The 19,614-nt window shown below is 53.0% G+C and overlaps 9 protein-coding genes across 9 annotated transcripts; 3 read left to right on the forward strand and 6 right to left on the reverse strand.

Moving 5' to 3' along the window:
- Positions 1–75: 75 nt before the first annotated feature.
- ACET3X_006605 (uncharacterized protein) lies at positions 76–2,003 on the reverse strand (the record flags this gene model as incomplete). The annotated part of the gene is made up of 6 exons (XM_069452753.1): positions 76–231; positions 353–480; positions 531–641; positions 967–1,249; positions 1,308–1,360; positions 1,997–2,003. 6 exons carry the CDS (start codon positions 2,001–2,003, stop codon positions 76–78), a joined length of 738 nt encoding a protein of 245 aa, XP_069305373.1.
- Positions 2,004–2,997: 994 nt separating this feature from the next.
- ACET3X_006606 (uncharacterized protein) lies at positions 2,998–3,705 on the reverse strand (the record flags this gene model as incomplete). Its single annotated transcript, XM_069452754.1, has 5 exons — positions 2,998–3,039; positions 3,114–3,306; positions 3,480–3,541; positions 3,593–3,621; positions 3,672–3,705. The coding sequence occupies 5 exons, from the start codon at positions 3,703–3,705 to the stop codon at positions 2,998–3,000; spliced, it is 360 nt and encodes a 119-aa protein (XP_069305374.1).
- A 390-nt stretch (positions 3,706–4,095) lies between these two features.
- Positions 4,096–4,402, forward strand: ACET3X_006607 (uncharacterized protein; the record flags this gene model as incomplete). Its single annotated transcript, XM_069452755.1, has 2 exons — positions 4,096–4,132; positions 4,194–4,402. The coding sequence occupies 2 exons, from the start codon at positions 4,096–4,098 to the stop codon at positions 4,400–4,402; spliced, it is 246 nt and encodes an 81-aa protein (XP_069305375.1).
- A 258-nt stretch (positions 4,403–4,660) lies between these two features.
- On the reverse strand, positions 4,661–6,052 carry ACET3X_006608 (uncharacterized protein; the record flags this gene model as incomplete). The annotated part of the gene is made up of 2 exons (XM_069452756.1): positions 4,661–5,820; positions 5,941–6,052. 2 exons carry the CDS (start codon positions 6,050–6,052, stop codon positions 4,661–4,663), a joined length of 1,272 nt encoding a protein of 423 aa, XP_069305376.1.
- Positions 6,053–6,329: 277 nt separating this feature from the next.
- Positions 6,330–6,735, forward strand: ACET3X_006609 (uncharacterized protein; the record flags this gene model as incomplete). Its single annotated transcript, XM_069452758.1, has 4 exons — positions 6,330–6,359; positions 6,408–6,479; positions 6,530–6,637; positions 6,691–6,735. 4 exons carry the CDS (start codon positions 6,330–6,332, stop codon positions 6,733–6,735), a joined length of 255 nt encoding a protein of 84 aa, XP_069305377.1.
- Positions 6,736–7,197: 462 nt separating this feature from the next.
- On the reverse strand, positions 7,198–8,489 carry ACET3X_006610 (uncharacterized protein; the record flags this gene model as incomplete). The annotated part of the gene is made up of 4 exons (XM_069452759.1): positions 7,198–7,915; positions 7,973–8,169; positions 8,230–8,328; positions 8,391–8,489. The coding sequence occupies 4 exons, from the start codon at positions 8,487–8,489 to the stop codon at positions 7,198–7,200; spliced, it is 1,113 nt and encodes a 370-aa protein (XP_069305378.1).
- Positions 8,490–9,717: 1,228 nt separating this feature from the next.
- Positions 9,718–11,974, forward strand: ACET3X_006611 (uncharacterized protein; the record flags this gene model as incomplete). The annotated part of the gene is made up of 2 exons (XM_069452760.1): positions 9,718–9,890; positions 9,943–11,974. The coding sequence occupies 2 exons, from the start codon at positions 9,718–9,720 to the stop codon at positions 11,972–11,974; spliced, it is 2,205 nt and encodes a 734-aa protein (XP_069305379.1).
- Positions 11,975–12,611: 637 nt separating this feature from the next.
- ACET3X_006612 (uncharacterized protein) lies at positions 12,612–15,879 on the reverse strand (the record flags this gene model as incomplete). The annotated part of the gene is made up of 2 exons (XM_069452761.1): positions 12,612–12,834; positions 12,899–15,879. The coding sequence occupies 2 exons, from the start codon at positions 15,877–15,879 to the stop codon at positions 12,612–12,614; spliced, it is 3,204 nt and encodes a 1,067-aa protein (XP_069305380.1).
- Positions 15,880–16,264: 385 nt separating this feature from the next.
- On the reverse strand, positions 16,265–19,085 carry ACET3X_006613 (uncharacterized protein). Its single transcript, XM_069452762.1, has 5 exons — positions 19,041–19,085; positions 18,349–18,685; positions 17,007–18,298; positions 16,628–16,950; positions 16,265–16,563 (listed from the first exon to the last, which is right to left on the reverse strand). The coding sequence occupies exons 2-5, from the start codon at positions 18,654–18,656 to the stop codon at positions 16,285–16,287; spliced, it is 2,202 nt and encodes a 733-aa protein (XP_069305381.1). The 5' UTR covers positions 18,657–18,685; positions 19,041–19,085; the 3' UTR covers positions 16,265–16,284.
- Positions 19,086–19,614: the final 529 nt, after the last annotated feature.

Here is a 19,614-nt window from a genome sequence, read left to right on the forward strand (position 1 = left end):
TGCGCAGTACAATTGCTCTGTGCAATATCTGCTCCATTCTTCTGGTTCCGGGATGACCATCGGAGCCCGAATCGACTAGTAATCGTTCCCGTTTCCGTTGTGGACCGTGTATCCAAAGGCGGTGCCGTCTTCGGCCATTTCGGAGTCGCCGCTCAGTACATGCTGTTGACTCTCTGGGCCTGCGGGCCCGCCGGACCCGGATGAACCGAACTGCCCAGTGGGTGGCTTGTTCTGATTTGCGAGGAGGGTCTCGTACCACCAATCAATACCAATAGTTCAGATAAACGTTTCGGCCAAATAGTAGGCAACAAAAGAAGGACAGAAGGGGGGCTAAGAAAAGTTGGCAGCTTACTTCGCGATACCTGGATAGGTAGATTTTGAGGGCTTCCGAGTAGTTCTCGAAGCCGAGTGAAGTCATGGCAAACAGGATATCCTCCCCGTTGACCGTCTTGCGCTTTTCCTGCTGGCATTTTTCGGATGCTAGCGAGACAGTCAGCTGGTGTATCAAACAGGCTCAGAGGAAGATATACCCTCGCTGGTGATGAACGAGATGAACTCGCTCACGCACTCCTGCATGCATTCTTTGGCTTCTTTGGCTATCTTGGCATTGTCGGGGAGCGCCATCTTCATGATTCGGGCGACTGGAGCAAAATTACGTATGTTAGCATCGGAAGCGGTACTGTTATTTGTGTTTGTGCTCTTTGGCGTAGACAGTGGCGGAGAAATGGACGAGTGTGGAGAAGAGGACGACATTCCGTTGGCTGCACGCCGGCCGTTTTCCAGGCACACAGAGACGCTGAGTGGCTTGCGGCAGGTACAGCCTTCGGTGATTCGACGCAGAGATGCGCGAGTGGAGGAATTGTCGGCATCCAGAGACGCCCGTTGGAGCAATCTGTCGACGTGCAGGCTGGAGCGAAACCGAGCGCAAATCAAAGGAGCGGGAAGCGGCAAGGGAAATAGACGTACCATTGGCGATTGGAAGCCATCGGTCCTGCTCCTTGACCTCGAATTCGTAACCTATCTGAGCTGTGTTCTCCTCTGTGTTCCTGTCCATGGGCTGTTCTTCGTCAGGCGACTGGGCTGGTTCCACACCCTCCTGTTTTGGGGGAGAGGCCGACATATTATCGGTTGCCTGCCTGGGAGCGTATGCGCTGGCGACTGTTCCGTTGGCGACCACGTCACTGGGAGAGACGACGGCACAACTTGGCGGCCGAGTATGCAACCTGCGGTCAGTGGTGTAACGAGAGGGCTGGCGAGCGAAGGGGTTAGTGGCATGCAGCAGGCAGCATGGGATGCAGCTAACGTACGTGGGGAGCGGCGACAGCGGAGGGCACGGCGCAAGGGAGCGTCGTGTGAACGACTACGACTCGTCGTGACGCCGGGGGCTGCTTGCGCTGCTGGCGTTACACGTGCAATGGAGCTGGCGGGAGCGAGCAGCGGCGCGCGATGGTGGCAGGGCAGACGCGACGGCGATCGGGGCAGTTGCGACACAGCGTGATGTTTGTGTATGACGGTCGGCGGCACGATATCGTGTGCGACGCGGGCGATTCACTGGCCGTGTCGTGAGAGTAGCGGTGGGACGATATGCAGGTGAGAGTGGCAGCTAGCAGGCCGTGGGCCGGGTTGGATCAAGGGCGTTATTCGGGCGCAGTTTGGGCCTGAGTGTTGGCAATGGCGACTTGACGTCGCGACGTTGGAGCGATGAATGACGCGCCTACCAATAGGAGCGCAAGGAGAAGATGGGGGGAGGATGGAGCTTGGACGGGCGATAGCGCGTTGGTGCGTGGAGAGATGGTGGATTTGGCATTTACGACTGCGAGCGAATCGAATTTGGGGCACAGGGAGAAACTCGGCCGCCCGCAACCAATCCCGGCCCGTGCCGACCGAACCATGCGAGACTTTCTCGAGCATTCCTTTCGCAGCACAGCAGAAACAGCAACAGCAGCGACATCCAACCTCGACCTCATCCTCGGACCATCTATCTCAACGCTCTTACAAGACATGTCCTGTGAACATTCGGACCGGTCGCATCATCGGCATACCGTCTGTTTGGAACCCTGCCTACTGCAGACCCCCTCAGGCTAGCTGGCGATCCTGTATGCGAGTCGCATCAGCAACTATCATTCGGCAGCCCTACCAACACCACCCCACGTCCGACATCTCTGCCGCGTCGTCACCACTGCAGCCACAGATGACATTCGACATTGAATTTCTGTCGTTGAGACCTCCTCCTGGCATCATCCCAGCTGTCGCCGACGTCAGTCTTCGTCCCTGTTTGTTGGGCCCTTGTACACGTTCCCTACAGCCTTGCTCCAGCGTCACTGAGCCAACACATGCGATGACGGTCAAACCAGCCACTAACGACTCAACCCCCCGACCGTTCGTCATGCTCTGTGAAGACTTTGCCGGTAGCCTATAAGCTACGTGTCCGATTTCATGGGTGAGATGGTGCAGATCAGTGCGTCGGTTTGAGTAGGAGCCGACTGGACAACGCATCTTGCAGAAACCCCTGGGTTTGGGAGCACGTGCCGAGACAACGGCCGAGTCCTAGATTCGTCACTGTGGTAAGCCCTTACGTAGTTGGGATTTTGTGGGGCTCTTCAGATTGCATATGGACATTATTGGCACAACAGCAGCTGAGTGCCCATCTATTCGTATCTGTTGTGGCTGGTTTAATCGTGTAATTCATTCTCTCGCATAATTGTGTGAGTTGTACTACACGATTCATATAGGCCTTGTTCACCGGTAAGCCTTCACTTGCCGTCAAGAGGCTACCATTCTGCTGTGGCATGCTGTGCAAGGTCGAAACATGGAGAGACCCAATTACGGCCGTAGATCCCGTCATGAAGCACACAAGACTCTCACGGCCATTCTGCATTTATCCCAGTTCCATTACCAGAGATATCGCCGTCGTACTCGTCTGCATCATCTCATGTGGCTCCCAGCGTATGCCGTGTGCCCGTCCTGTCAAAAGGTCGTTGCATGACTAGTGCCCTTTTATTGTCCCGGTTGTTGGACGACTTGGACATTGTTCTTCTTCTGTAGCGGCAGAATTAGTCGTGTGACCTCAAAATAGAAGCCCATGTCAGGATTCAAGCGCACTGGAGACGTACCTTCCACTTCTCCATCTCATCTTGCTTTGACTTGTACTGCTTGACTAACTCTTCCAGTGCCTGCTTCAGACCATCTGAATTGGTCTGTAGGATCGGCACCACGTCCTTGACCGTTCGTTCAGTCAAGACACCGTTGATCATGCGGAAGCATTTCCGGTCTCCTGGCAGTGGTTGCAGCGTCTCCAAGACAAGTCTGGTGTTTGTCAGTATTTCCTATGTTGTCACGGGGATATGGAGCGGTGTGGTAGCACTGGAAGGACCAAGTCATGGAGTGATGCAAGGCTGGCGCAAGGGAGAAGCGGTGTAAGAAGGTTTGCGAGATATTGCGTAGCGTGGCTTCATACTCGTGATGAGGTCTAAACTTACTTGTGTTCTTCAGTCTCTTGTTCGATATCGCCAATCTTTGAGGCAATCGTTTGAAGTGTGTTCTTTGCATACAATCAGTTTGCGTAGTCCACTAGAGTACCATCTTTCCTGACCTTGTAGTTTTGATATGTTGTTTGGAGCTCTGTTTCCAGGTCAGCAAGTCCGACAGGATCGACTATTGCCACTATGTACCTTGCTGCTTCTTCAGCTGTTGTTGAGACGCCATATTGACAATGCGATTTTTTGATGTGTACTCTGGGAGGAGCACGTCGACGGCGGTTGCGGGGAACTCGGAGGAGAAAGAAGATTCTTGACTCAATGCGTGGTACACACGCCAAAAGAGGAAAGAAACAGGTGAGGTTCAGCGAAGAGTAAAAGAACGCGACACGAGTAGAATAGAGTTCCCACACCAGTCTCGAGAGTTACGATATGAAGTGGCTTCCGCGTGAAGGCGTGCGCGCTCGGACGTACTTCACGAGATCTTCAATGATTCGTCGGCAACTTCGACATCCCCAAGATCCCGCTCCGACTCAGTCCACCAGCACAACTTCATAGAGGACTCTCCAACATCCTAGTCAACTATCCTCGCAAAAAACAAAGCCTGCGCGCACTCACAATGCATCCCCATCTCCACACCGAAGAAGTTCAAAAGAGTGCGCCACCCCTCCCTCTTTGCCAATCCTACGCCCGGCCTTTCTAACACCTGCCCACCAGACTGCGCAGATGTCGTCGCAGCGCTAGAAGAATGCCACAACCGCGGTTTCCTCTGGAAAGTGACAGGGAACTGCACCGATGCGAAATACAAAGTCAACATGTGCCTGCGCGGGCTAAGACTCGAGAAGACACGGGCGAATCGCGAGGCGGCCAAGGAGAAGAGGGAGAGGATACAGAAGGTGTGGAAGGAGTTGGACGAGAACAAATGAGCATGAGAAAGGAGAAAAGATGTGCGAAGGAGGTATTGTGCGCTTGTCCAGAGCGCACTGCGAGGAAGAGGAATTGCATATGGATGGGAGTTTACGGATGCGATCATCAGAGAGCTTTCAGGCTTTTGTATTATATCACGGCAGTCATCAGGCGTTTCGGGAGCACTCAAACGCATTCATGGATGATGATGATAATATTACTGCACAGGTAGCCCAGCATTTCCCTGCTAGAGCTACAAACTGCAACTCGAATAAACGCTACTCAATATCAGACTCATCGCCAGACCTACCAGCGACTGGTGTAGTGCCGGCCAAGGGCGTTGTACCCAAACTGTCCAATCCCCTCTCCATGATCAAGCGGCCTCCTTCAACGCCGCTCGCCGGCAGCGCAGGAAGCCCTGACTCCTGGCGTAACTTTTCATACTCGTCGCCTGTTTTCTGCAGTTGCTCCTGGAGATACTTTTTCCGCTCTTCAATCCTGACCCTGTCGTCCCTGAGATCTTGCAGCTTCTGTAAGATCAAGTCCTTCCTCTGCTGCTTTGTCTGCATGTCGATTGTGAGGCCTTCGAGAACCTCGTCTAGGTCTGGCAGGGGCGTGATGCGCGGAGGGGTCTTGGTGCCGTCGTCCTCGTCTTCGATCTTCTGGCCGTACCGTCCAGCGCGTGCTTGGGCTGCTGCGAAAGCGGTGTTTCTCTCTTCTTCCGAGTCCTCTGTCCCATCGTCTCCTGAAGTACCCTCAGCGTCATTGATGAGTTCTGCCATCTCCGCGCGCCGTCTTCGTTGCGCTTCCCTTTCTGACTTGCGACCGAGCGCGATCTTGCCATCTTCAACAAAGTCGTCAAAGCCCTCTGCTATATCCTCATCCTCGTGTATCAGACGCGTCTCTGCATATTTGTCCTTTGGCCGGAGAGAGATCTCATCCCTGTGTTGCCTGAACTCGTCCTCTCCCTGGTCGTCAGACGCCCATGCGCGATCCTCATCGTCTAGAGCGTTCTCCTCGAGGGCCAAACGTCTTCTGCGCGCCTTCTTCTCCCGAATCTCAGCTTCTGTGGGGATTGCGGATGGCGTCTCGAGCGAAGCGCTAGGGCCAAATTTGGATGCGATGTCGAGGGCTGGCGTCTCTTCTTGGTCGTCGGCAGACAAATTCAAGTCCCGAGGTGTGGATGGCGTTGAATTGCGCAGCTCTGCTATGTAATCCTTGCTATATTCGGTTGGTCGCGCGGCTTCTGGTACGAGGGGCGAACGTGCTCGCAGTTGCGCACTCTTCTCCAGGGCTATGCGACTGAGATTCGCTTTTTTCGGGGTTGAAACGGCTGCGTCGCTCGAGTCGGTGCCATCGGTTGCGTCTCCGCTTGGGCCAAAAGACACCCGTATGGATGAGCGCTTCTTCGCTTTACCAATCGTTGGCCGCTTGACGACTACAAGGCCAGTTAGTACAAAGCCACCTGAGTCGCCAGCTTTCAGGTTGGCCTGGAGACATTCGCTGTGAGTTTCCCCAACGTCAGAAAGGCCGGCAATTGCGATGATTCGTGACTAACCTGTCGGCTTCTGTACTTCACTCTGCGAGTTGTTTGCGCTATCGGCGGTGGATTCGTCGTCGTCGTAGCTGCCAATCTTGCGCGCGACACGTGTAGAACTGGATCGCTTCATGGTAAGGACTGTTATGCAGGAAGTCTCTCTATCACACGGAAATCAGAGGTATGGTGTGGAAGAGATGCATTCCCACGCACATGTCGTGGCTGCCGCCTACGCACGGGCCCTCCGCAAAATCCCATGGAGCTATCCCACCACCACGCGCAACGCTGCTCTTGCTAACACCACGCGCGTCTTTAGCTCACCAACGATCAACACTGGCAAAGTAACTTGAAGTCGTCACCAGAAACTCGTACCGACAGATCCAAGCTCAAAACAGATTATACCCGCCAAGATGCCTCAAGCACAGCCGGAACTCAAGAAGGCAAGTCCACAACGCCGACATGTACCTACAGATGCTAACCTTGAAAAGTACCTCGAGAAGCGCGTTCTTGTTCAGCTCAATGGTAGTCGCAAGGTCATGGGAATCCTTCGTGGATACGATGTATGTATCTCCACTTCACACCGCTTGTAGACTCAGCTAACGTTGCGCAGGTCTACCTGAACATTGTACTCGACGAGGCGCTAGAAGAGAAAGCTGGCGGCGAGAAGGTGCGCATCGGCATGGTCGTTATCCGAGGAAACGCCGTGGTCATGCTTGAAGTATGCAGTCCCAAGTCGAGAAGGGATACAAGTAAAAGCTAACCAAATCGCAGGCGCTTGACCGCATCAACCAGGATGTACCCAAGATCGGACGATAAAAGACGAGATGCGCAAGCGACGAGTAACACGGCATTTGTGGTACACGGAACGACGACAAGAGCGAGGCAGATGGCAGAATCAAGGCATTGCAAGGCGCATGGGCGTTTAAGGCGCGAACACTTACGGGTATGCCTCATCGGGCCCCTTTTTTACGCCTGCTCATCCAGAGCACTACAATCACGGAGGACATCTTGCGAAATATGTGTTGACATTTTCAAATTTACAGGACAATATTGTACCCATACAATACCAGCTTTGGGCAACTTTCTGGGACAAAGATGGGCTTGGATCTCGATAAAAGAACCTGGTAGAGAAAAGTGCAAAGCAGCCCGGCCATTTCTATCTCCAGAGTCAGAGAAATCAACAAACCGCCTTTACAGCTCCCAGATGACGTTATTTTAAGACAGCTCTAGCGCATTTGATATTGATTCGCTGATGCATAGCTCACACAGATCATAGGATTATAACTTGGCCTTCTCTTCCTGCCCGCTCTTCAACTCCTGCACGAGTCCCCATGCAATCTCCGCAAAGGGCTTCATCATGGCGGCATACGTCTGCGCCTGCGTGCTACTCGCTTGCCTCAATGCATACCGTGCCGCAATTCCTTGCGAGATGATGGCACTCCTATACGTGCTAAACGCGTCGCCCCAGGTAAGGTCAGGTCTTGGGTCCCAGCCGGCGACTTCCGAGTACCACGCAACTAGCTGATCGCGAGTAGGCAACCCGGGTGTAGCTCCAGGCCGGAAGTTCTCGTCCGCGCGCCCAATGGTCTTGGCGATTTCATTCGATGCCGTCGTATAGGGCGCAAGAAAGTTGTTCAGATCAGAGAGCGGGTGTCCAATGGTGCTCATTTCCCAGTCCAAGATACCAATCACCCTGGGTTCGGTCTTGTGAAAGATGAGATTATCGATCTTGTAGTCGCCGTGGACAAGGGTTGCGCGGTCTCTTGGCTGTGTCTTTGGGTCGCTGAAGAAGGCCACCATGTCGTCCTGGTGTGGTATCTTTCCTACAGGTTCACCAGTCTCCTTGTCTTTGGCGGAAGCTTGCGACTGGGAGATTGTGTTGAAGGTTGCGATTTGGCGGTTGTAGAAACTAGAGTTCTTGCCATACGATGAAAGGTTTACAGAAGATGGAGATATGCGGTGGAATTTCCCGAGCGTGATTATTGCAGAGTGCCACCTGAGGGTATTGTTTAGCACAGTGTTCTGTTTCTACATGATTTTGAGGGGTTCTTACATGCTTGTTCGCTCCTCGGGTGTTACGTCTGGGATTACGAAATCCTCAAAGATGCGCCCGTCGAGGAAGTCCATAATGTAGAAGTCGGTGCCGATGACGGCTTGGTCTTGACAGAGACATAGTGCGCGCGGAACAGGGACATCGGTGTTTTCCAGTGCGTGAATGATTCTGTACTCGCGATCGACTTTGTGCGCTGTCTACATAGCTTCAAGTTAGCTTACGATGACAGCCTTCTCGAGTAGAGAGCCTCATCATACCTTGGACAAGAGCTGACCCGGAGGCTTCTTCCTCAAAACGTATTTCTTTCCATCCTTATCGGTCAACTGATACGTCGGATTTGATTGTCCGTGACCAAACTACGCCATCAGTTAGCTCTTGTTTCCCAACAAGGTACCCAACTGTTCTGGGACAGACGCACCTGCTTCACGTCCAGCGGGACTTTGATCTCGGGTACATTTGCAGCGACATAGCGCTCCAACGAGGCGATGTCAATGGGTTGTCGTACGTTGCCGGCCATGTTGAAAGCACCTGTTGAGTAGACATGGCATGGGCGCGCCAGCGGTGATGTAGTTGGCGCGGTTGACCATGACCGAAGCGTGAGCCGAGGCAATTGTGGAGATGCGCTCCGTCGGCCGGTCGGGAATGCCTGCGACTCCGCGTTCACCTGAATCGTCAGAGAGACGTGGAACAATTGTCTTGGAAGACTGAGGTCCTCTCCGCTTTACAATTTGCGTGACTTTGGCCTTTGCGGTCATCAAGCTTAATGACGTTCAATCGCGTTGTTCCACTTGCAGCTAAGGCCCCGACTGTTGCCCACTGCATTTGTTTTGATATTTCTCATCTGTCTAGACTTCATCACAAATCATGCCCAGATATGCGGCTGCCAGAACTTCTGACTGCCTTCCCCGCTTCTGCTCGTCCTCACGTGCCCACGCGTTCAATGCGCAAGGTCCAGTCTCCTTGCGCCAGCGAGCAAGGACACGGTTTGCGCCGGAGACTAACTACGCGATTTGCTTGTGCTTTTGTGGCTTCGAGCGAGAAGAGACATGGTCTGCATGCTAATAACACTGATATAATGCTAGGATGGTTGGACGAGGTGGCTGAAATGTAAGAGTCAATTCACTTGATGAAACCTGCTACGCTTGGGACAGCCAGTAGCATTGTCGAGTATGCAGATGACAATCTCATCGTACTGGGGCGCAGAACCGTTAGTATGGTGTCGTGGGTATTGAATCGTCTTGCTTTTGGTCGTTTTCAATACGTGGGTGATCTGCACGCTACCGTCGCGTACTCCGTTCTTTGCACGACCGTTCATGACAGCTTTGACGACACTTGAACAGTGCGAGAGGACGAGAAGACACGAGAGTGTGGTGGACGGCCGGGTTGTTGAGGGAAGAGAGGGAAGGCTCCCCTGACGTGAGGGTTACGATGGATTGGGTAACGATCGGTTAATTAGGTCATGTCATGCTCCTCCGTCGCCGCTACGTTGGCAGTCCAACCCCTGCCGTGGCCCTCGACCAAAACAAACACCGTCCTACTTGCCCTGTGACACTCCAAACAGGTCGGCCCTGTCAAACGAGCCATCCGGTATGGCGTACCCGCACACTCCCAGGCGTCTTGGAGCGCGCCCTGCTCTCCATCCCACTGCCTCGTCGCCCAACCTTTCGTTAAACGCCAGCAAAAACATCGCACGGCAAGCATCCCTATCCGCATTAGTAGGCGCCGGAAGCTCGCCATCAAACAGGATGGGTGCAGACGGCAAGGACATCGACGTCGGCGACACGGTCGACGTGCCCGGCGGCATGGTCGGTGTCGTCAAGTTTGTTGGCAGCATTCGCGGCAAACAGGGCGTCTTCGCCGGAGTCGAACTGAACCGTGAGTATGCAGCGCGGGGCAAGAACGACGGCGCAGTCGACGGGTACGCATACACAACGCTCGACATGTGCGCGCGCATGCTAATGTCTCTGCAGCACACAGTACTTCGATACCTCCGTCCCTGGCTCTGGCATCTTCCTGCCCGTCCATCGCGCACAGAAACGCATCTCGGCCGACTCGTCGGACTTCGCACCAGAGCCTACCACGCCCTTGTACCACAACAACTTCAGCCTCTCGACCATGGAGAAGCCCAACTTCAGTCCAGACACGCCGTCCATGCCAAAGCCAAAGTTCTCGCAATCGCTCGGGCCTGGCTCCCGTGCGCCCAGTCCCAAGAGGGTGGCTTCAGCAATGCGACCCCCATTCAGACCTGAATCTCCCTACCGCCAGAAGCCCAGTCTTGGTGCAACGCCTGCCAGGAGCGGCGGACTCACACCCTCTGGCTTCTCCAAGAGCGCAATCGGTGCGCCACCAAGATTCGCAAGTCCAGCCCCTCCTCGCTACGCCAGTCCTGTGCCCAGGGCTGCTCCTCCACCAAAGCCACGGACACCCGGCCCGCAACGACCCTACTCGCGAAGCAGTTCTCGTCTCGGCCACCAAGACACTATTGACGAGGACAACGAGACGACGCCAGTGGGCGCAGCGCGAACCAGCAATGATTCCATGGCCAGCTACAAGCACCGTCGGCCGGGCTCTAGGCTAGGCTCGTCTCCGAGTGAAGAAGTGCAGCGACTCCAGGCCCAGTTGGAACAAAAGGAGAAGCAGCTTCAGGAGCAGGCTGCGTCGCTGAGCGAGATGGAAGCGAGTTTGACTGAAATCCAGAGTCTGATACCTGAGGACGGAATGGACTTGGGTTCGGCCCATGGCAGCAACGAGCCGACTGATGTAGCGCAACTACGAGCACTTCTCAGAGAGAAGAACGATAAGATCGCCATGCTCACATCCGAGTTCGACGCGCATCGATCCGACTTCCGAAGTACAATTGATACCCTCGAGCTGGCGAGCACCGAAACTGAGCGCGTCTACGAAAAGAAGGTCGAGGAGCTACAAGAAGAGCTACGCGAATATGCATCCCGTAGTGAGGATGTCGAGACTGTAGCAATGCAGCTGAAGCAACTGGAAGAACTTGTACAGGAGTTGGAAGAAGGCCTAGAAGACGCGCGTAGGGGTGAAGCAGAGGCTAGAGGCGAAGTCGAGTTCCTGCGTGGAGAAGTCGAGCGAGGCAGATCCGAACTGCGCCGCGAGCGCGAAAAGGCCGCTGCTGCTCTCAAGGGGGCTGGCGCTGTGCTCGAGGCGCCTCAAACCCCAGGACAAAGGGAGGTCGAGCAGCGCGACGACGAGATCCGCGGTCTGAAGGCCATCATACATTCATTGAGCTCTGGAGGAGGAGATGACCGGCGCTCACCTTTATCGCGGCAAAACTCGTCTGTAGATGCCGAAGAGCTCCAGACCGCGAAAGCGAACGCAGAGCGTCTCGAGCGCGAAAAAGAGGAACTCCGCGCACTAGTAGAGCGCAAAGCCTACCGGGAAGAAGAGCTAGAACGTGAGCTCGAGAAGCTGAAAGCCCAACTAGGCCTCGCAGAGCAACGGGAGAGCGTAATTAGCAACGGCATGTCAGAGCACACCGCCATACCAGAAAAGCCGTCAGAGCGAGACTCCAAAGACACTATTGTTAACTGGAGGGAACCGCCTCAGCACCTTGGCCGCGATGCGCCTCCTGCGCTCTCCGTAATGCCAGAATCCGATGGCCGCTCCTCCGCCAACAGCAGCCTCCTCTGGTGCGAGATCTGCGAAACAGGCGGCCACGACATTCTGAACTGCTCCGCTATGGGCGGTGATAGTTCGTACCACAAGGAAGACGGTCTGCGCAACGGCAAAGACGTTGTCATCGAAGGCCTCCGCGGCCTGTCCGTCTCGTCTGATCGCGCCCGTCCTCCTGCTCTTAGCCCATCGAAACCACCCGGCAGCGCGCCCACAGCCCCTCTTCCCACTCCTTCGTTCACTACCTCAAACTCTGATCTCGTGCCACCCAAGGGTGCAGCTATCGCTGATCCAGATAAGTGGTGTGCATTGTGCGAGAGCGAGGGACACGATGTTACGGCCTGCCCAAATGAAGACGCCTTTTAGAACGAGGGTGCAGGTATCGCGGATGTGGATGGCTGGTGTCCACTGTGTAAGATCAGGGAACATGTTGTCATTGAGTGTCCGTCCCTAGTTGGACTCTAACGTGAAGGTGTCAAGGGGAAGTACTGGAGAGAGAGAGCATGTGCCGTCTCTATTTCCGCGTTATTCGTCATTATGCGCATGATATCCCCATGATTGAGTCATTTCGAATCTGTTCCTCGTTAGCAAACGTATGATGGTAGCGACATGGGCTCTCTAAACTATCTCATACGCATATATAATATCACAATCTTCCACTTCACTTGGCCAGGCTTTTGGACTCTGATTAGTGTAAACAAAGAATTTCGTGTTTCTCGAATCCTATCTTTGAAGTACCACCTGAGTAACATGTTCCCTGAAGATAATTATAGAGTTATGCGTTCCAACTTTGATAGAAAAAAACTCCCAACAACGCATTCCTCCAGGTAATATTTCTAAAGACAGGTACAACCTTCGAGTGAAAAGGCTTCTTTGCGGTGTGGTATCAATCACAGACTGGTTGATCAACTACTTATACACAAATAGCTCCTATTTTCCCCAAGATAAACAATACGCCCGAAGAAGAGAACTCCCTAATTATGCATGCATAGCGCGTCTCCCATCAAGCCTTCTTACCAGACTTGTGCTTCTTACTCTTCTTAGCAGCGCCTTCCTTGAACTTCTCAGCCTCCTTGTATGCCTCCTCAACCGCCTCGCCGACTTTCCTCTTCTTTTCGCCTGTCTTGACAGCGACAGTCATGCTACCCGCTCCGCCCTCTTTAGTCGCGTTTTGAATAGCGCGTTCGGCTTCTTCCCAGTCAGCGGCTCCGGCGCCGATTTCGTATCTGGTGGGTAACAAGGTTAGCGATGCGTATGGGAGAAGATAAGGGTCTGATATGGTGGGCTTACTTATGCAGAGGTAAAGCATCAATCATGCTTCTTTGTCTTTCCTTATCCTCGGCCAGGAACTCATCCCCACCTTCCCTAAGCTCCTCCTGTAGATCCTTCTCAAGAGGCATGAAGCGGTGGGCGTCGTCGGCGCCCTCGCCATTAGCGGGTTTGTCTTCTACTTCCATAGCGTCGGGCATAGTCTCCTCAACAGCACCTTCTACTATGCTGCGGAATGCTGTGGCAGCCTTTCGTACAATCTTGACGAACATGGCCATCAGCTGGCTGGAGTTGAGGTTGAGTTCCTTTTCTAGATCAGAGAACTCTTTGCGTTGCAGACCAATGGCAAGGAGTAGCGCCGTCTGAACACCGCTAAGCTTGACCTGGCCCTTGAGACGGCCGGTGAAGTAGAGAGTGGCGATGGGGGGCAACATGTCCAGAATGACGTGGTAGTCGAGCATGTTGTTCGCGTAAGAGTCTAGACGCTTGAGATCGAAAGGTGTGAAGAGGGCGTCCAATTCGGCTTTGCTAATAGGTTTCGCGGCGAGATCGGCATCTAGCTTAGATCCCGCTGACGCAGACTCTTCTATTGAAAGAGAGGTAATCGCAGGGAATGATCGGAATTGGTATGACAGAAGGGAGAGGAAGCGCTTCTGGAAGTCCTTGGCGAAAGCAGCAACCCAGCTTCCGTCCGACGAAGTAGTCTCGAGCGAACGCAGCATAATGCACGTGTGTTCTCCGGTAAGATCGTTGGGTGTTTGCCTGAGGTAAACCGGTACGAAAGACGCGCGTTTCCAGAACTTGTGTAGTTGAGATGTAAGGCCATACGAGACACCAACATAGTCGAGCTTTGGTGACCTAAGCTCTTGTAGTCGGGCAAACAGCGGTGGCATCTCGTTAGCTTCCCGAATCTTGACGTTATCCTTGAGGAGCGACTCATTCTCCAAATCTTCCTCTGTCACTCTGCGCATTTGTTCCACCTCTTGGGGCTCGGTCTCTGACAAGCTGGCAAGCTTTCCATCGTAGAAGTCTACAAGAAGCTGCAGCGCTTTTGAACCGTATCCCATGTTGACATACTCTGGATTGGTTGCTATCCGCACGATACGAGCTCCGGAAAGACTGGCGAAGTTTTCATCTTGGAATTGCTGTGAAACGATCCAGGGAATGAGATCACCGCCCGCACGTTGTCCTCTACTCAGACTGTTCAACACGCTCTCCCTGCTAATTTGACCTTCAAGGGCTACTTGAATGACGCAGAGAGGTTCAGGAAGCTTGTTCTCCTCCGTAGGTCCAGTAAGTACAAAGAGCTGATGTGCAGGCGCATCTGACATGAGCTGGAGGTCGTTGGGCGTGTTCTTGTAGTGACTAGCTACGTACAGGGCCATCATCTTCTGGAGGAATTTTTCAGCAGCAGGGTTGTAGGAGAAGAGGGTATCGCGATTGACGTGAAGGAGCTGGCATTTGTCCGGGTGAGGGCATCCTTGGGTGGTCGACCTTCGGGGTAGTGTTGCATCAAGACATAGAAGATCGTTCATCCACCGTTCGACAGAATCGCCTTGGGCATATCGAATAGGTTCTGACAGTGTAATTTCGCGGAGGGATCGGCCAGTCATAGATGTCTCAGTGCCATCCTTTGTTTCTTTTCCAGTCGAACGGTCTACTACGTGAGTCGAGCCATTGCTACCCTTACCTCGCGACTGCTCGCGAAGTTGTTGTATAAGCTTCAAGGAGAGGGAGCGACCAGTTCCTTCGTATCCGTTGATGGTCGAGGCCATAAAAACAAGATATGGACCCATGAGTTTCCGTACAAGTGGAAGAGGGATTGCCGCGGCCTCATCAATTACCAGGAGTTCCGCTTGTCCAAGGACGTGCGAGTCTTCGGGTCTGATATATTGGATGACTTGTCGGTGTTGGCGGTGTAACTCGATTCTTACGATGGCTTTGTTCTGATCCGGCTGTGTAGACTGCATGATAGTGTAATCTTGATGGTCTGCGTAGTTGAGGGAATCGAATCCTTTGAGAATGAACTCGAAGAGTGTCTTCAAGTTCTCCGGGCTGGGCGATGTGATGTAAATGTTGCTGTATCCATGCGCTACTGCTGCTGCGACTGCAACACCCAAGGCTGCTGATTTTCCACGTCCACGAGCCGCGGTCAGCGTTACGGTGCTTCGAAGCGTCTTCTCCACAATGGCCTCCACAAATGTCAGCAACGCCTTCGCTTGGTCCACGGTCTTTGCGAGCTTGACCAAGTCTCCTGTTGGAGGTGAGTCTGCTAACGACTCTTTGATCTCGGCCAACTCTTTCGCCTTCGGTGTCTTGCCCTCCAACTCTGCGTCTGGTGGCGGCAGCGGCTTAACATGCTTCCCGCCTGAGATGGGAAGCACGTTAAGCTCATCATCGACGACCAAGCAACTGTCGCACTTTCCAAGTGACAGCAAAAAGCGCTCGTTGAATCGCGCTACCACGTCGCTGTGAGCCTCGGTCCTATATCTTGAATGAATGTCCATGGACATTGTGTATAGCTGCTTCAAGCTGCTCATGCCCTTCAACAGCAATATGACCAATCCTCCGCCTTCGACCGTCTCTATTGTTCTTGCGAGTAGGTTTGGCGTAAGCGCTTCGAAGTCTTGCAGGATACACATGCCGTATGTGTTACCCAGAATCTTCTCGGTTTCCTTGTAGTAAACATATCGGATATTCTGCGTCGAGACGAATAGTTCGAATGGGTCTTCGGTATCGACGTCGCGGATCCCACGCTTGATTTCGTTCTTGATCTTCTTCTCGCGCTTTTTGCGGTGACTCGAGAATCCTAGCAGCTTGTTCTTGTATGCCCACAGCACCGACTTGTTCAACTTGACGTCCACGTTGAGGAGGATGTGGTAGAGGTTGACAATGACGTCCTTTTGGCGATCGCCGACTACGACAAAGAAGCTACGCTTCTTCTCCTGGGCGCCATTGCGAATCAGGGCCGGTATACGGGAGTCGATAGCTTTCTTCGGCATGTTGAGAGCTCCGCGGGCGTTGCCGCCTCTTGTTCGATAACGAGCGGGTTTGGGGTGGCGCAAGCAATCTGTCGACAGTACTCGGGTCGCGAAAGAGTGTCAGGTAAGTTCAAGGGCGGCGGCTTGCGTGGCCCTTATTGTGGTGGGTGATGGGCTGCGTAGTGAGGAAAAGTTCTGGTCGTCGCGAGCCGCCCGAGAAAATAATCCAGGGATCTCTTATCGATAGCATCAACGCGCTACCTCCAAGCGCAGCGCGTACGAGAACCATGACACTAACATTTCAACTACAAGTACAAAATCTCATCCCACCAAACACTGGCACGAGTGATCGCATATTCGACAACGAGATATGTCATTAATTCACATACAACATGTTGTATTGTGAGCGGTGGCTATCGAAAAACATTACTCCCTGTCGATAGCCTTTCGGGCCTCTGTGTACTTCTCCAATCCGACATGCTCATTGATCCAATCCAGTACAACTTTATGCCACACGAGCCCATTCTCAGGCTTCAACACCCAATGGTTCTCATCTGGGAACGTCAAGAACTGACTTTCTACGCCTTTGCACTGCAGCACGTTGAATGCCGCCAAGCCCTCACTTATTGTCAGCCTGTAGTCCAATTCGCTGTGGATTACCAGGTGTGGCGTGGCCCAGTTTTCCGTGAACCTAGACGGGTCCCACTGCAGAGGTGAAGGTACCAAGTCAGCGCACGTCTCACTTGAATTTCGGACAGTTATGACTTACCTTGGCCCAATTTTCAGGGTTGTTCCAGAGGGTGCCTTTGATATCGTGGAAAGGAAAGTACAACTCTTCAGATGCCATCTGACCGGACATGCTAAAAACACCATCGTGGGTTACCAACGCTTTGAACTCGCGGCCGAGAGGGTGTCCTTGAATCCAGTTCATCATATACCCGCCATAGGAGGCACCTAGGGCAACGGCGCGTTTTGTGTCGACGTAACCGACGTTCTGTTTGATGTACTCGAAGCCTAGCACAAGATCTTCGTACGGCAGACCACCCCATTGACCCTGAATGGCATCTGTAAAGGCTTGGCCGTAAGATGTGCCTGGAATAGCATGTCAGTGTGCGACTCAGTAGAACATGTACTCTGGATTCACTTACTTCCAGTAGGATTCGGGCAAATGACAACGTAGCCTTGCTCTGCGAATACGGCGGGGTTCCACCGCGTACTCCAACCATCAGTCCACGCACCTTGTGGTCCGCCATGAATGAGGTAGGCGAGTGGATATGTTTTCTCGGACGAGAAGTTGCTGGGCTTTACAACCCAAGCATGGACCTTGGTGCCGGATGCAGCACCTTCCCAATGGATCTCGTCGATCTGATGGCGCGACAGACCAAACATAGAACCAGAACGCGTGTTCGAACAAATGTATTTGGTTGTCAGATGGTCCGGATCCGAGTCATAAGGCCTGTCGTCAATAGGAAGATCGTAAACGGCTGCATCGCTGTTTTGAGTGCTTAGAGGGACAAGAGAATACAGGGAGTTCTCAATCAAGCTGGTCGAATTCACGAGAATGTCGCCGTTCTTGAGCACCTTTGCAGAGCCGATCGTTCCTCCCCTTACGAGTAGCGATGGCAGAGGCTCCTTCTCTCCGCCTGATTTCGGGGGCCCGGCGCTGTACAGGTTTCCCCGACCATGCGCCTCCGCGGTAAAGTAAAGCCGCCAGTCGTCAGGGCTCCAAGCTATAGACTGTGGGCTTCGGTCCCACTTGCCCTTACCATCCTCAGAACCGTAGAGCAGTGTCACTTGCGACGGTTTCTTGTAATCGTGGATAATGAACGGCTGGTTCTTGTCGGACTCATACCCATCAGTCTTCATGGAAAGGAACGCGATCATACCGCACGAGTTTGACCAGACTGGAGACGTGCTGGCACCCTCAAAGCCCTCAATGGTAGCCTTTTGGATTTCTGGCATGTCTTTCGAGTGGAGATCATCCCAGAAGCTGTCAGATGCGCAAACATAAATGTTGGTCTTGGTGTGCGTTGCGGGGTTCAAATCAGGATCCTTTGATGTGAACACGAGACCGTACTTGGATATGTCGAAGTGGTCTTTTCCGCCAAAGGGTTCGATTGGTGACTCCAGCTTCGTTCCCTTCAGCGCATTCGTTGGGGGATGTCCAAGCTCGAAAACATGAGACTCTTCCAGTTTCTTCTGCTGAAGCTTGCCGAGCCATATCGCGTTCCGATTTTCCGTCACGTAGTGATCCCAGTGGCGAACAAACCCAGACTTGTACAGCTTGCCTGACGAGTGTGGCTTCCCGGTCTTTTCCGGATTGAAAAGTGTGCCATCTGGCTTGGCTTTACCGACTACGGCAAAACCGAAAATGCCGTCACCGAGCGGATAAATTTTGAAGTCGCTCACCGGTCCTTGGATTGTACCAGCAGTGTGTTTGCTAGAGTATCGTTAGCTAGCGTACACTTGAGACGATGGCACGGATCATACCTCTTCTCGAAGTTGTCTGGTGATCCGACGACGATGTTTGTAGTGCCATCGTCATTCGACTTCAGTAGTAATATAGTCTCGTCATCTAGCCACGTAGGTTCGCTGAAGGATGCATTATCTGTGACCAGGCTGGTTTGCTGGCTTGCTGAATCCAGAACACGGATCTCAGATTTCTTTGCATGCTCGGAGAAGCTGTACGTCGAGACTGAATACAAGATCCGTGATGCGTTGGAATTTGGAACGCCTTCAGAACGGCGCGGTGCTTCCAGGAGCACCTCGGGTGTGAATTTGCTGGCTCTGATCGTCATACTGGTACGGGCCTTAGGAGAAGATGCCTCTAAAAGATGTCAGCTGAATCTCTGAGATAAAACGTTTCTTATTCCCAGATCCTGAGCCATTTTGTTGAGCTCACTATGCAGCTACAGGGTGTTTGGATGCGATGAACTTCAGAAGCGGTGTAGCCCTAGCTCCAGGCCGACGAGCATGTATCCAGACTCGATGTTAAGCAAGAACAGACTTATCGTATCATCAATCAGATAACTGGTTGACGACTGCGAGTAGCCTTTGTTCATTGTCCAATGCATCTTGCTGTCGAGCTCCATAGGTATTCCCAAAGAGATAACGACCTAGGGCGCGCGCCACGTATGAAGGAACATCTGGACCGGTAAGGGAGATTCAAGATAGCGACGTACCGTGTCAGAGATTTTCTGAAAGACTTGACGATAATTCTACGCGACTGATGGGTGGTTGTATAAGATGTGAAGCAATGGTTCCACGAGGGAGCACCGTGGTAAATGTCGCGGAATGGACCTACGCGGATGTGGTTGGTCGATCCCCTCACGCCAACCACCCGGCCGGCTAGCGGCGTTCTTTGTGTCATCACTCACCGACGTTTGCATTGCCCCGCCTATGATATCTGTGCGACGTCGAGCGGTTCCGATCGCTTGGTAGAGCGAAGCCGAGCGCACCGTGGCAAACAAATCATTATATATACTATGCTTTTTCAAAAAAGCTTAAAAACAAGTCCAGGGACAAAAAAGTCCTGTGGCGCAGTGGTAGCGCGCCGTTCTTATAAGATTCGTCAGACTCTTATGACCTCATCTAAGGTTATGCGGATGCCGTGGGTTCGAAGTACGTGATATGCATGATCCCAGTGATCCGATTGTCTTTACTAACAATTCTTCCAGCCCCACCAGGACTAGAGATTCTTCTCATCTTTTTGCTCTTTTGTGTGCCTGCAATGAATGTTCCTACCTCGCTCACCTC

The sequence above is a fragment of the Alternaria dauci genome, chromosome 6, assembly GCF_042100115.1.
Source record: "Alternaria dauci strain A2016 chromosome 6, whole genome shotgun sequence".
Taxonomy (NCBI): Eukaryota; Fungi; Ascomycota; class Dothideomycetes; order Pleosporales; family Pleosporaceae; genus Alternaria; species Alternaria dauci.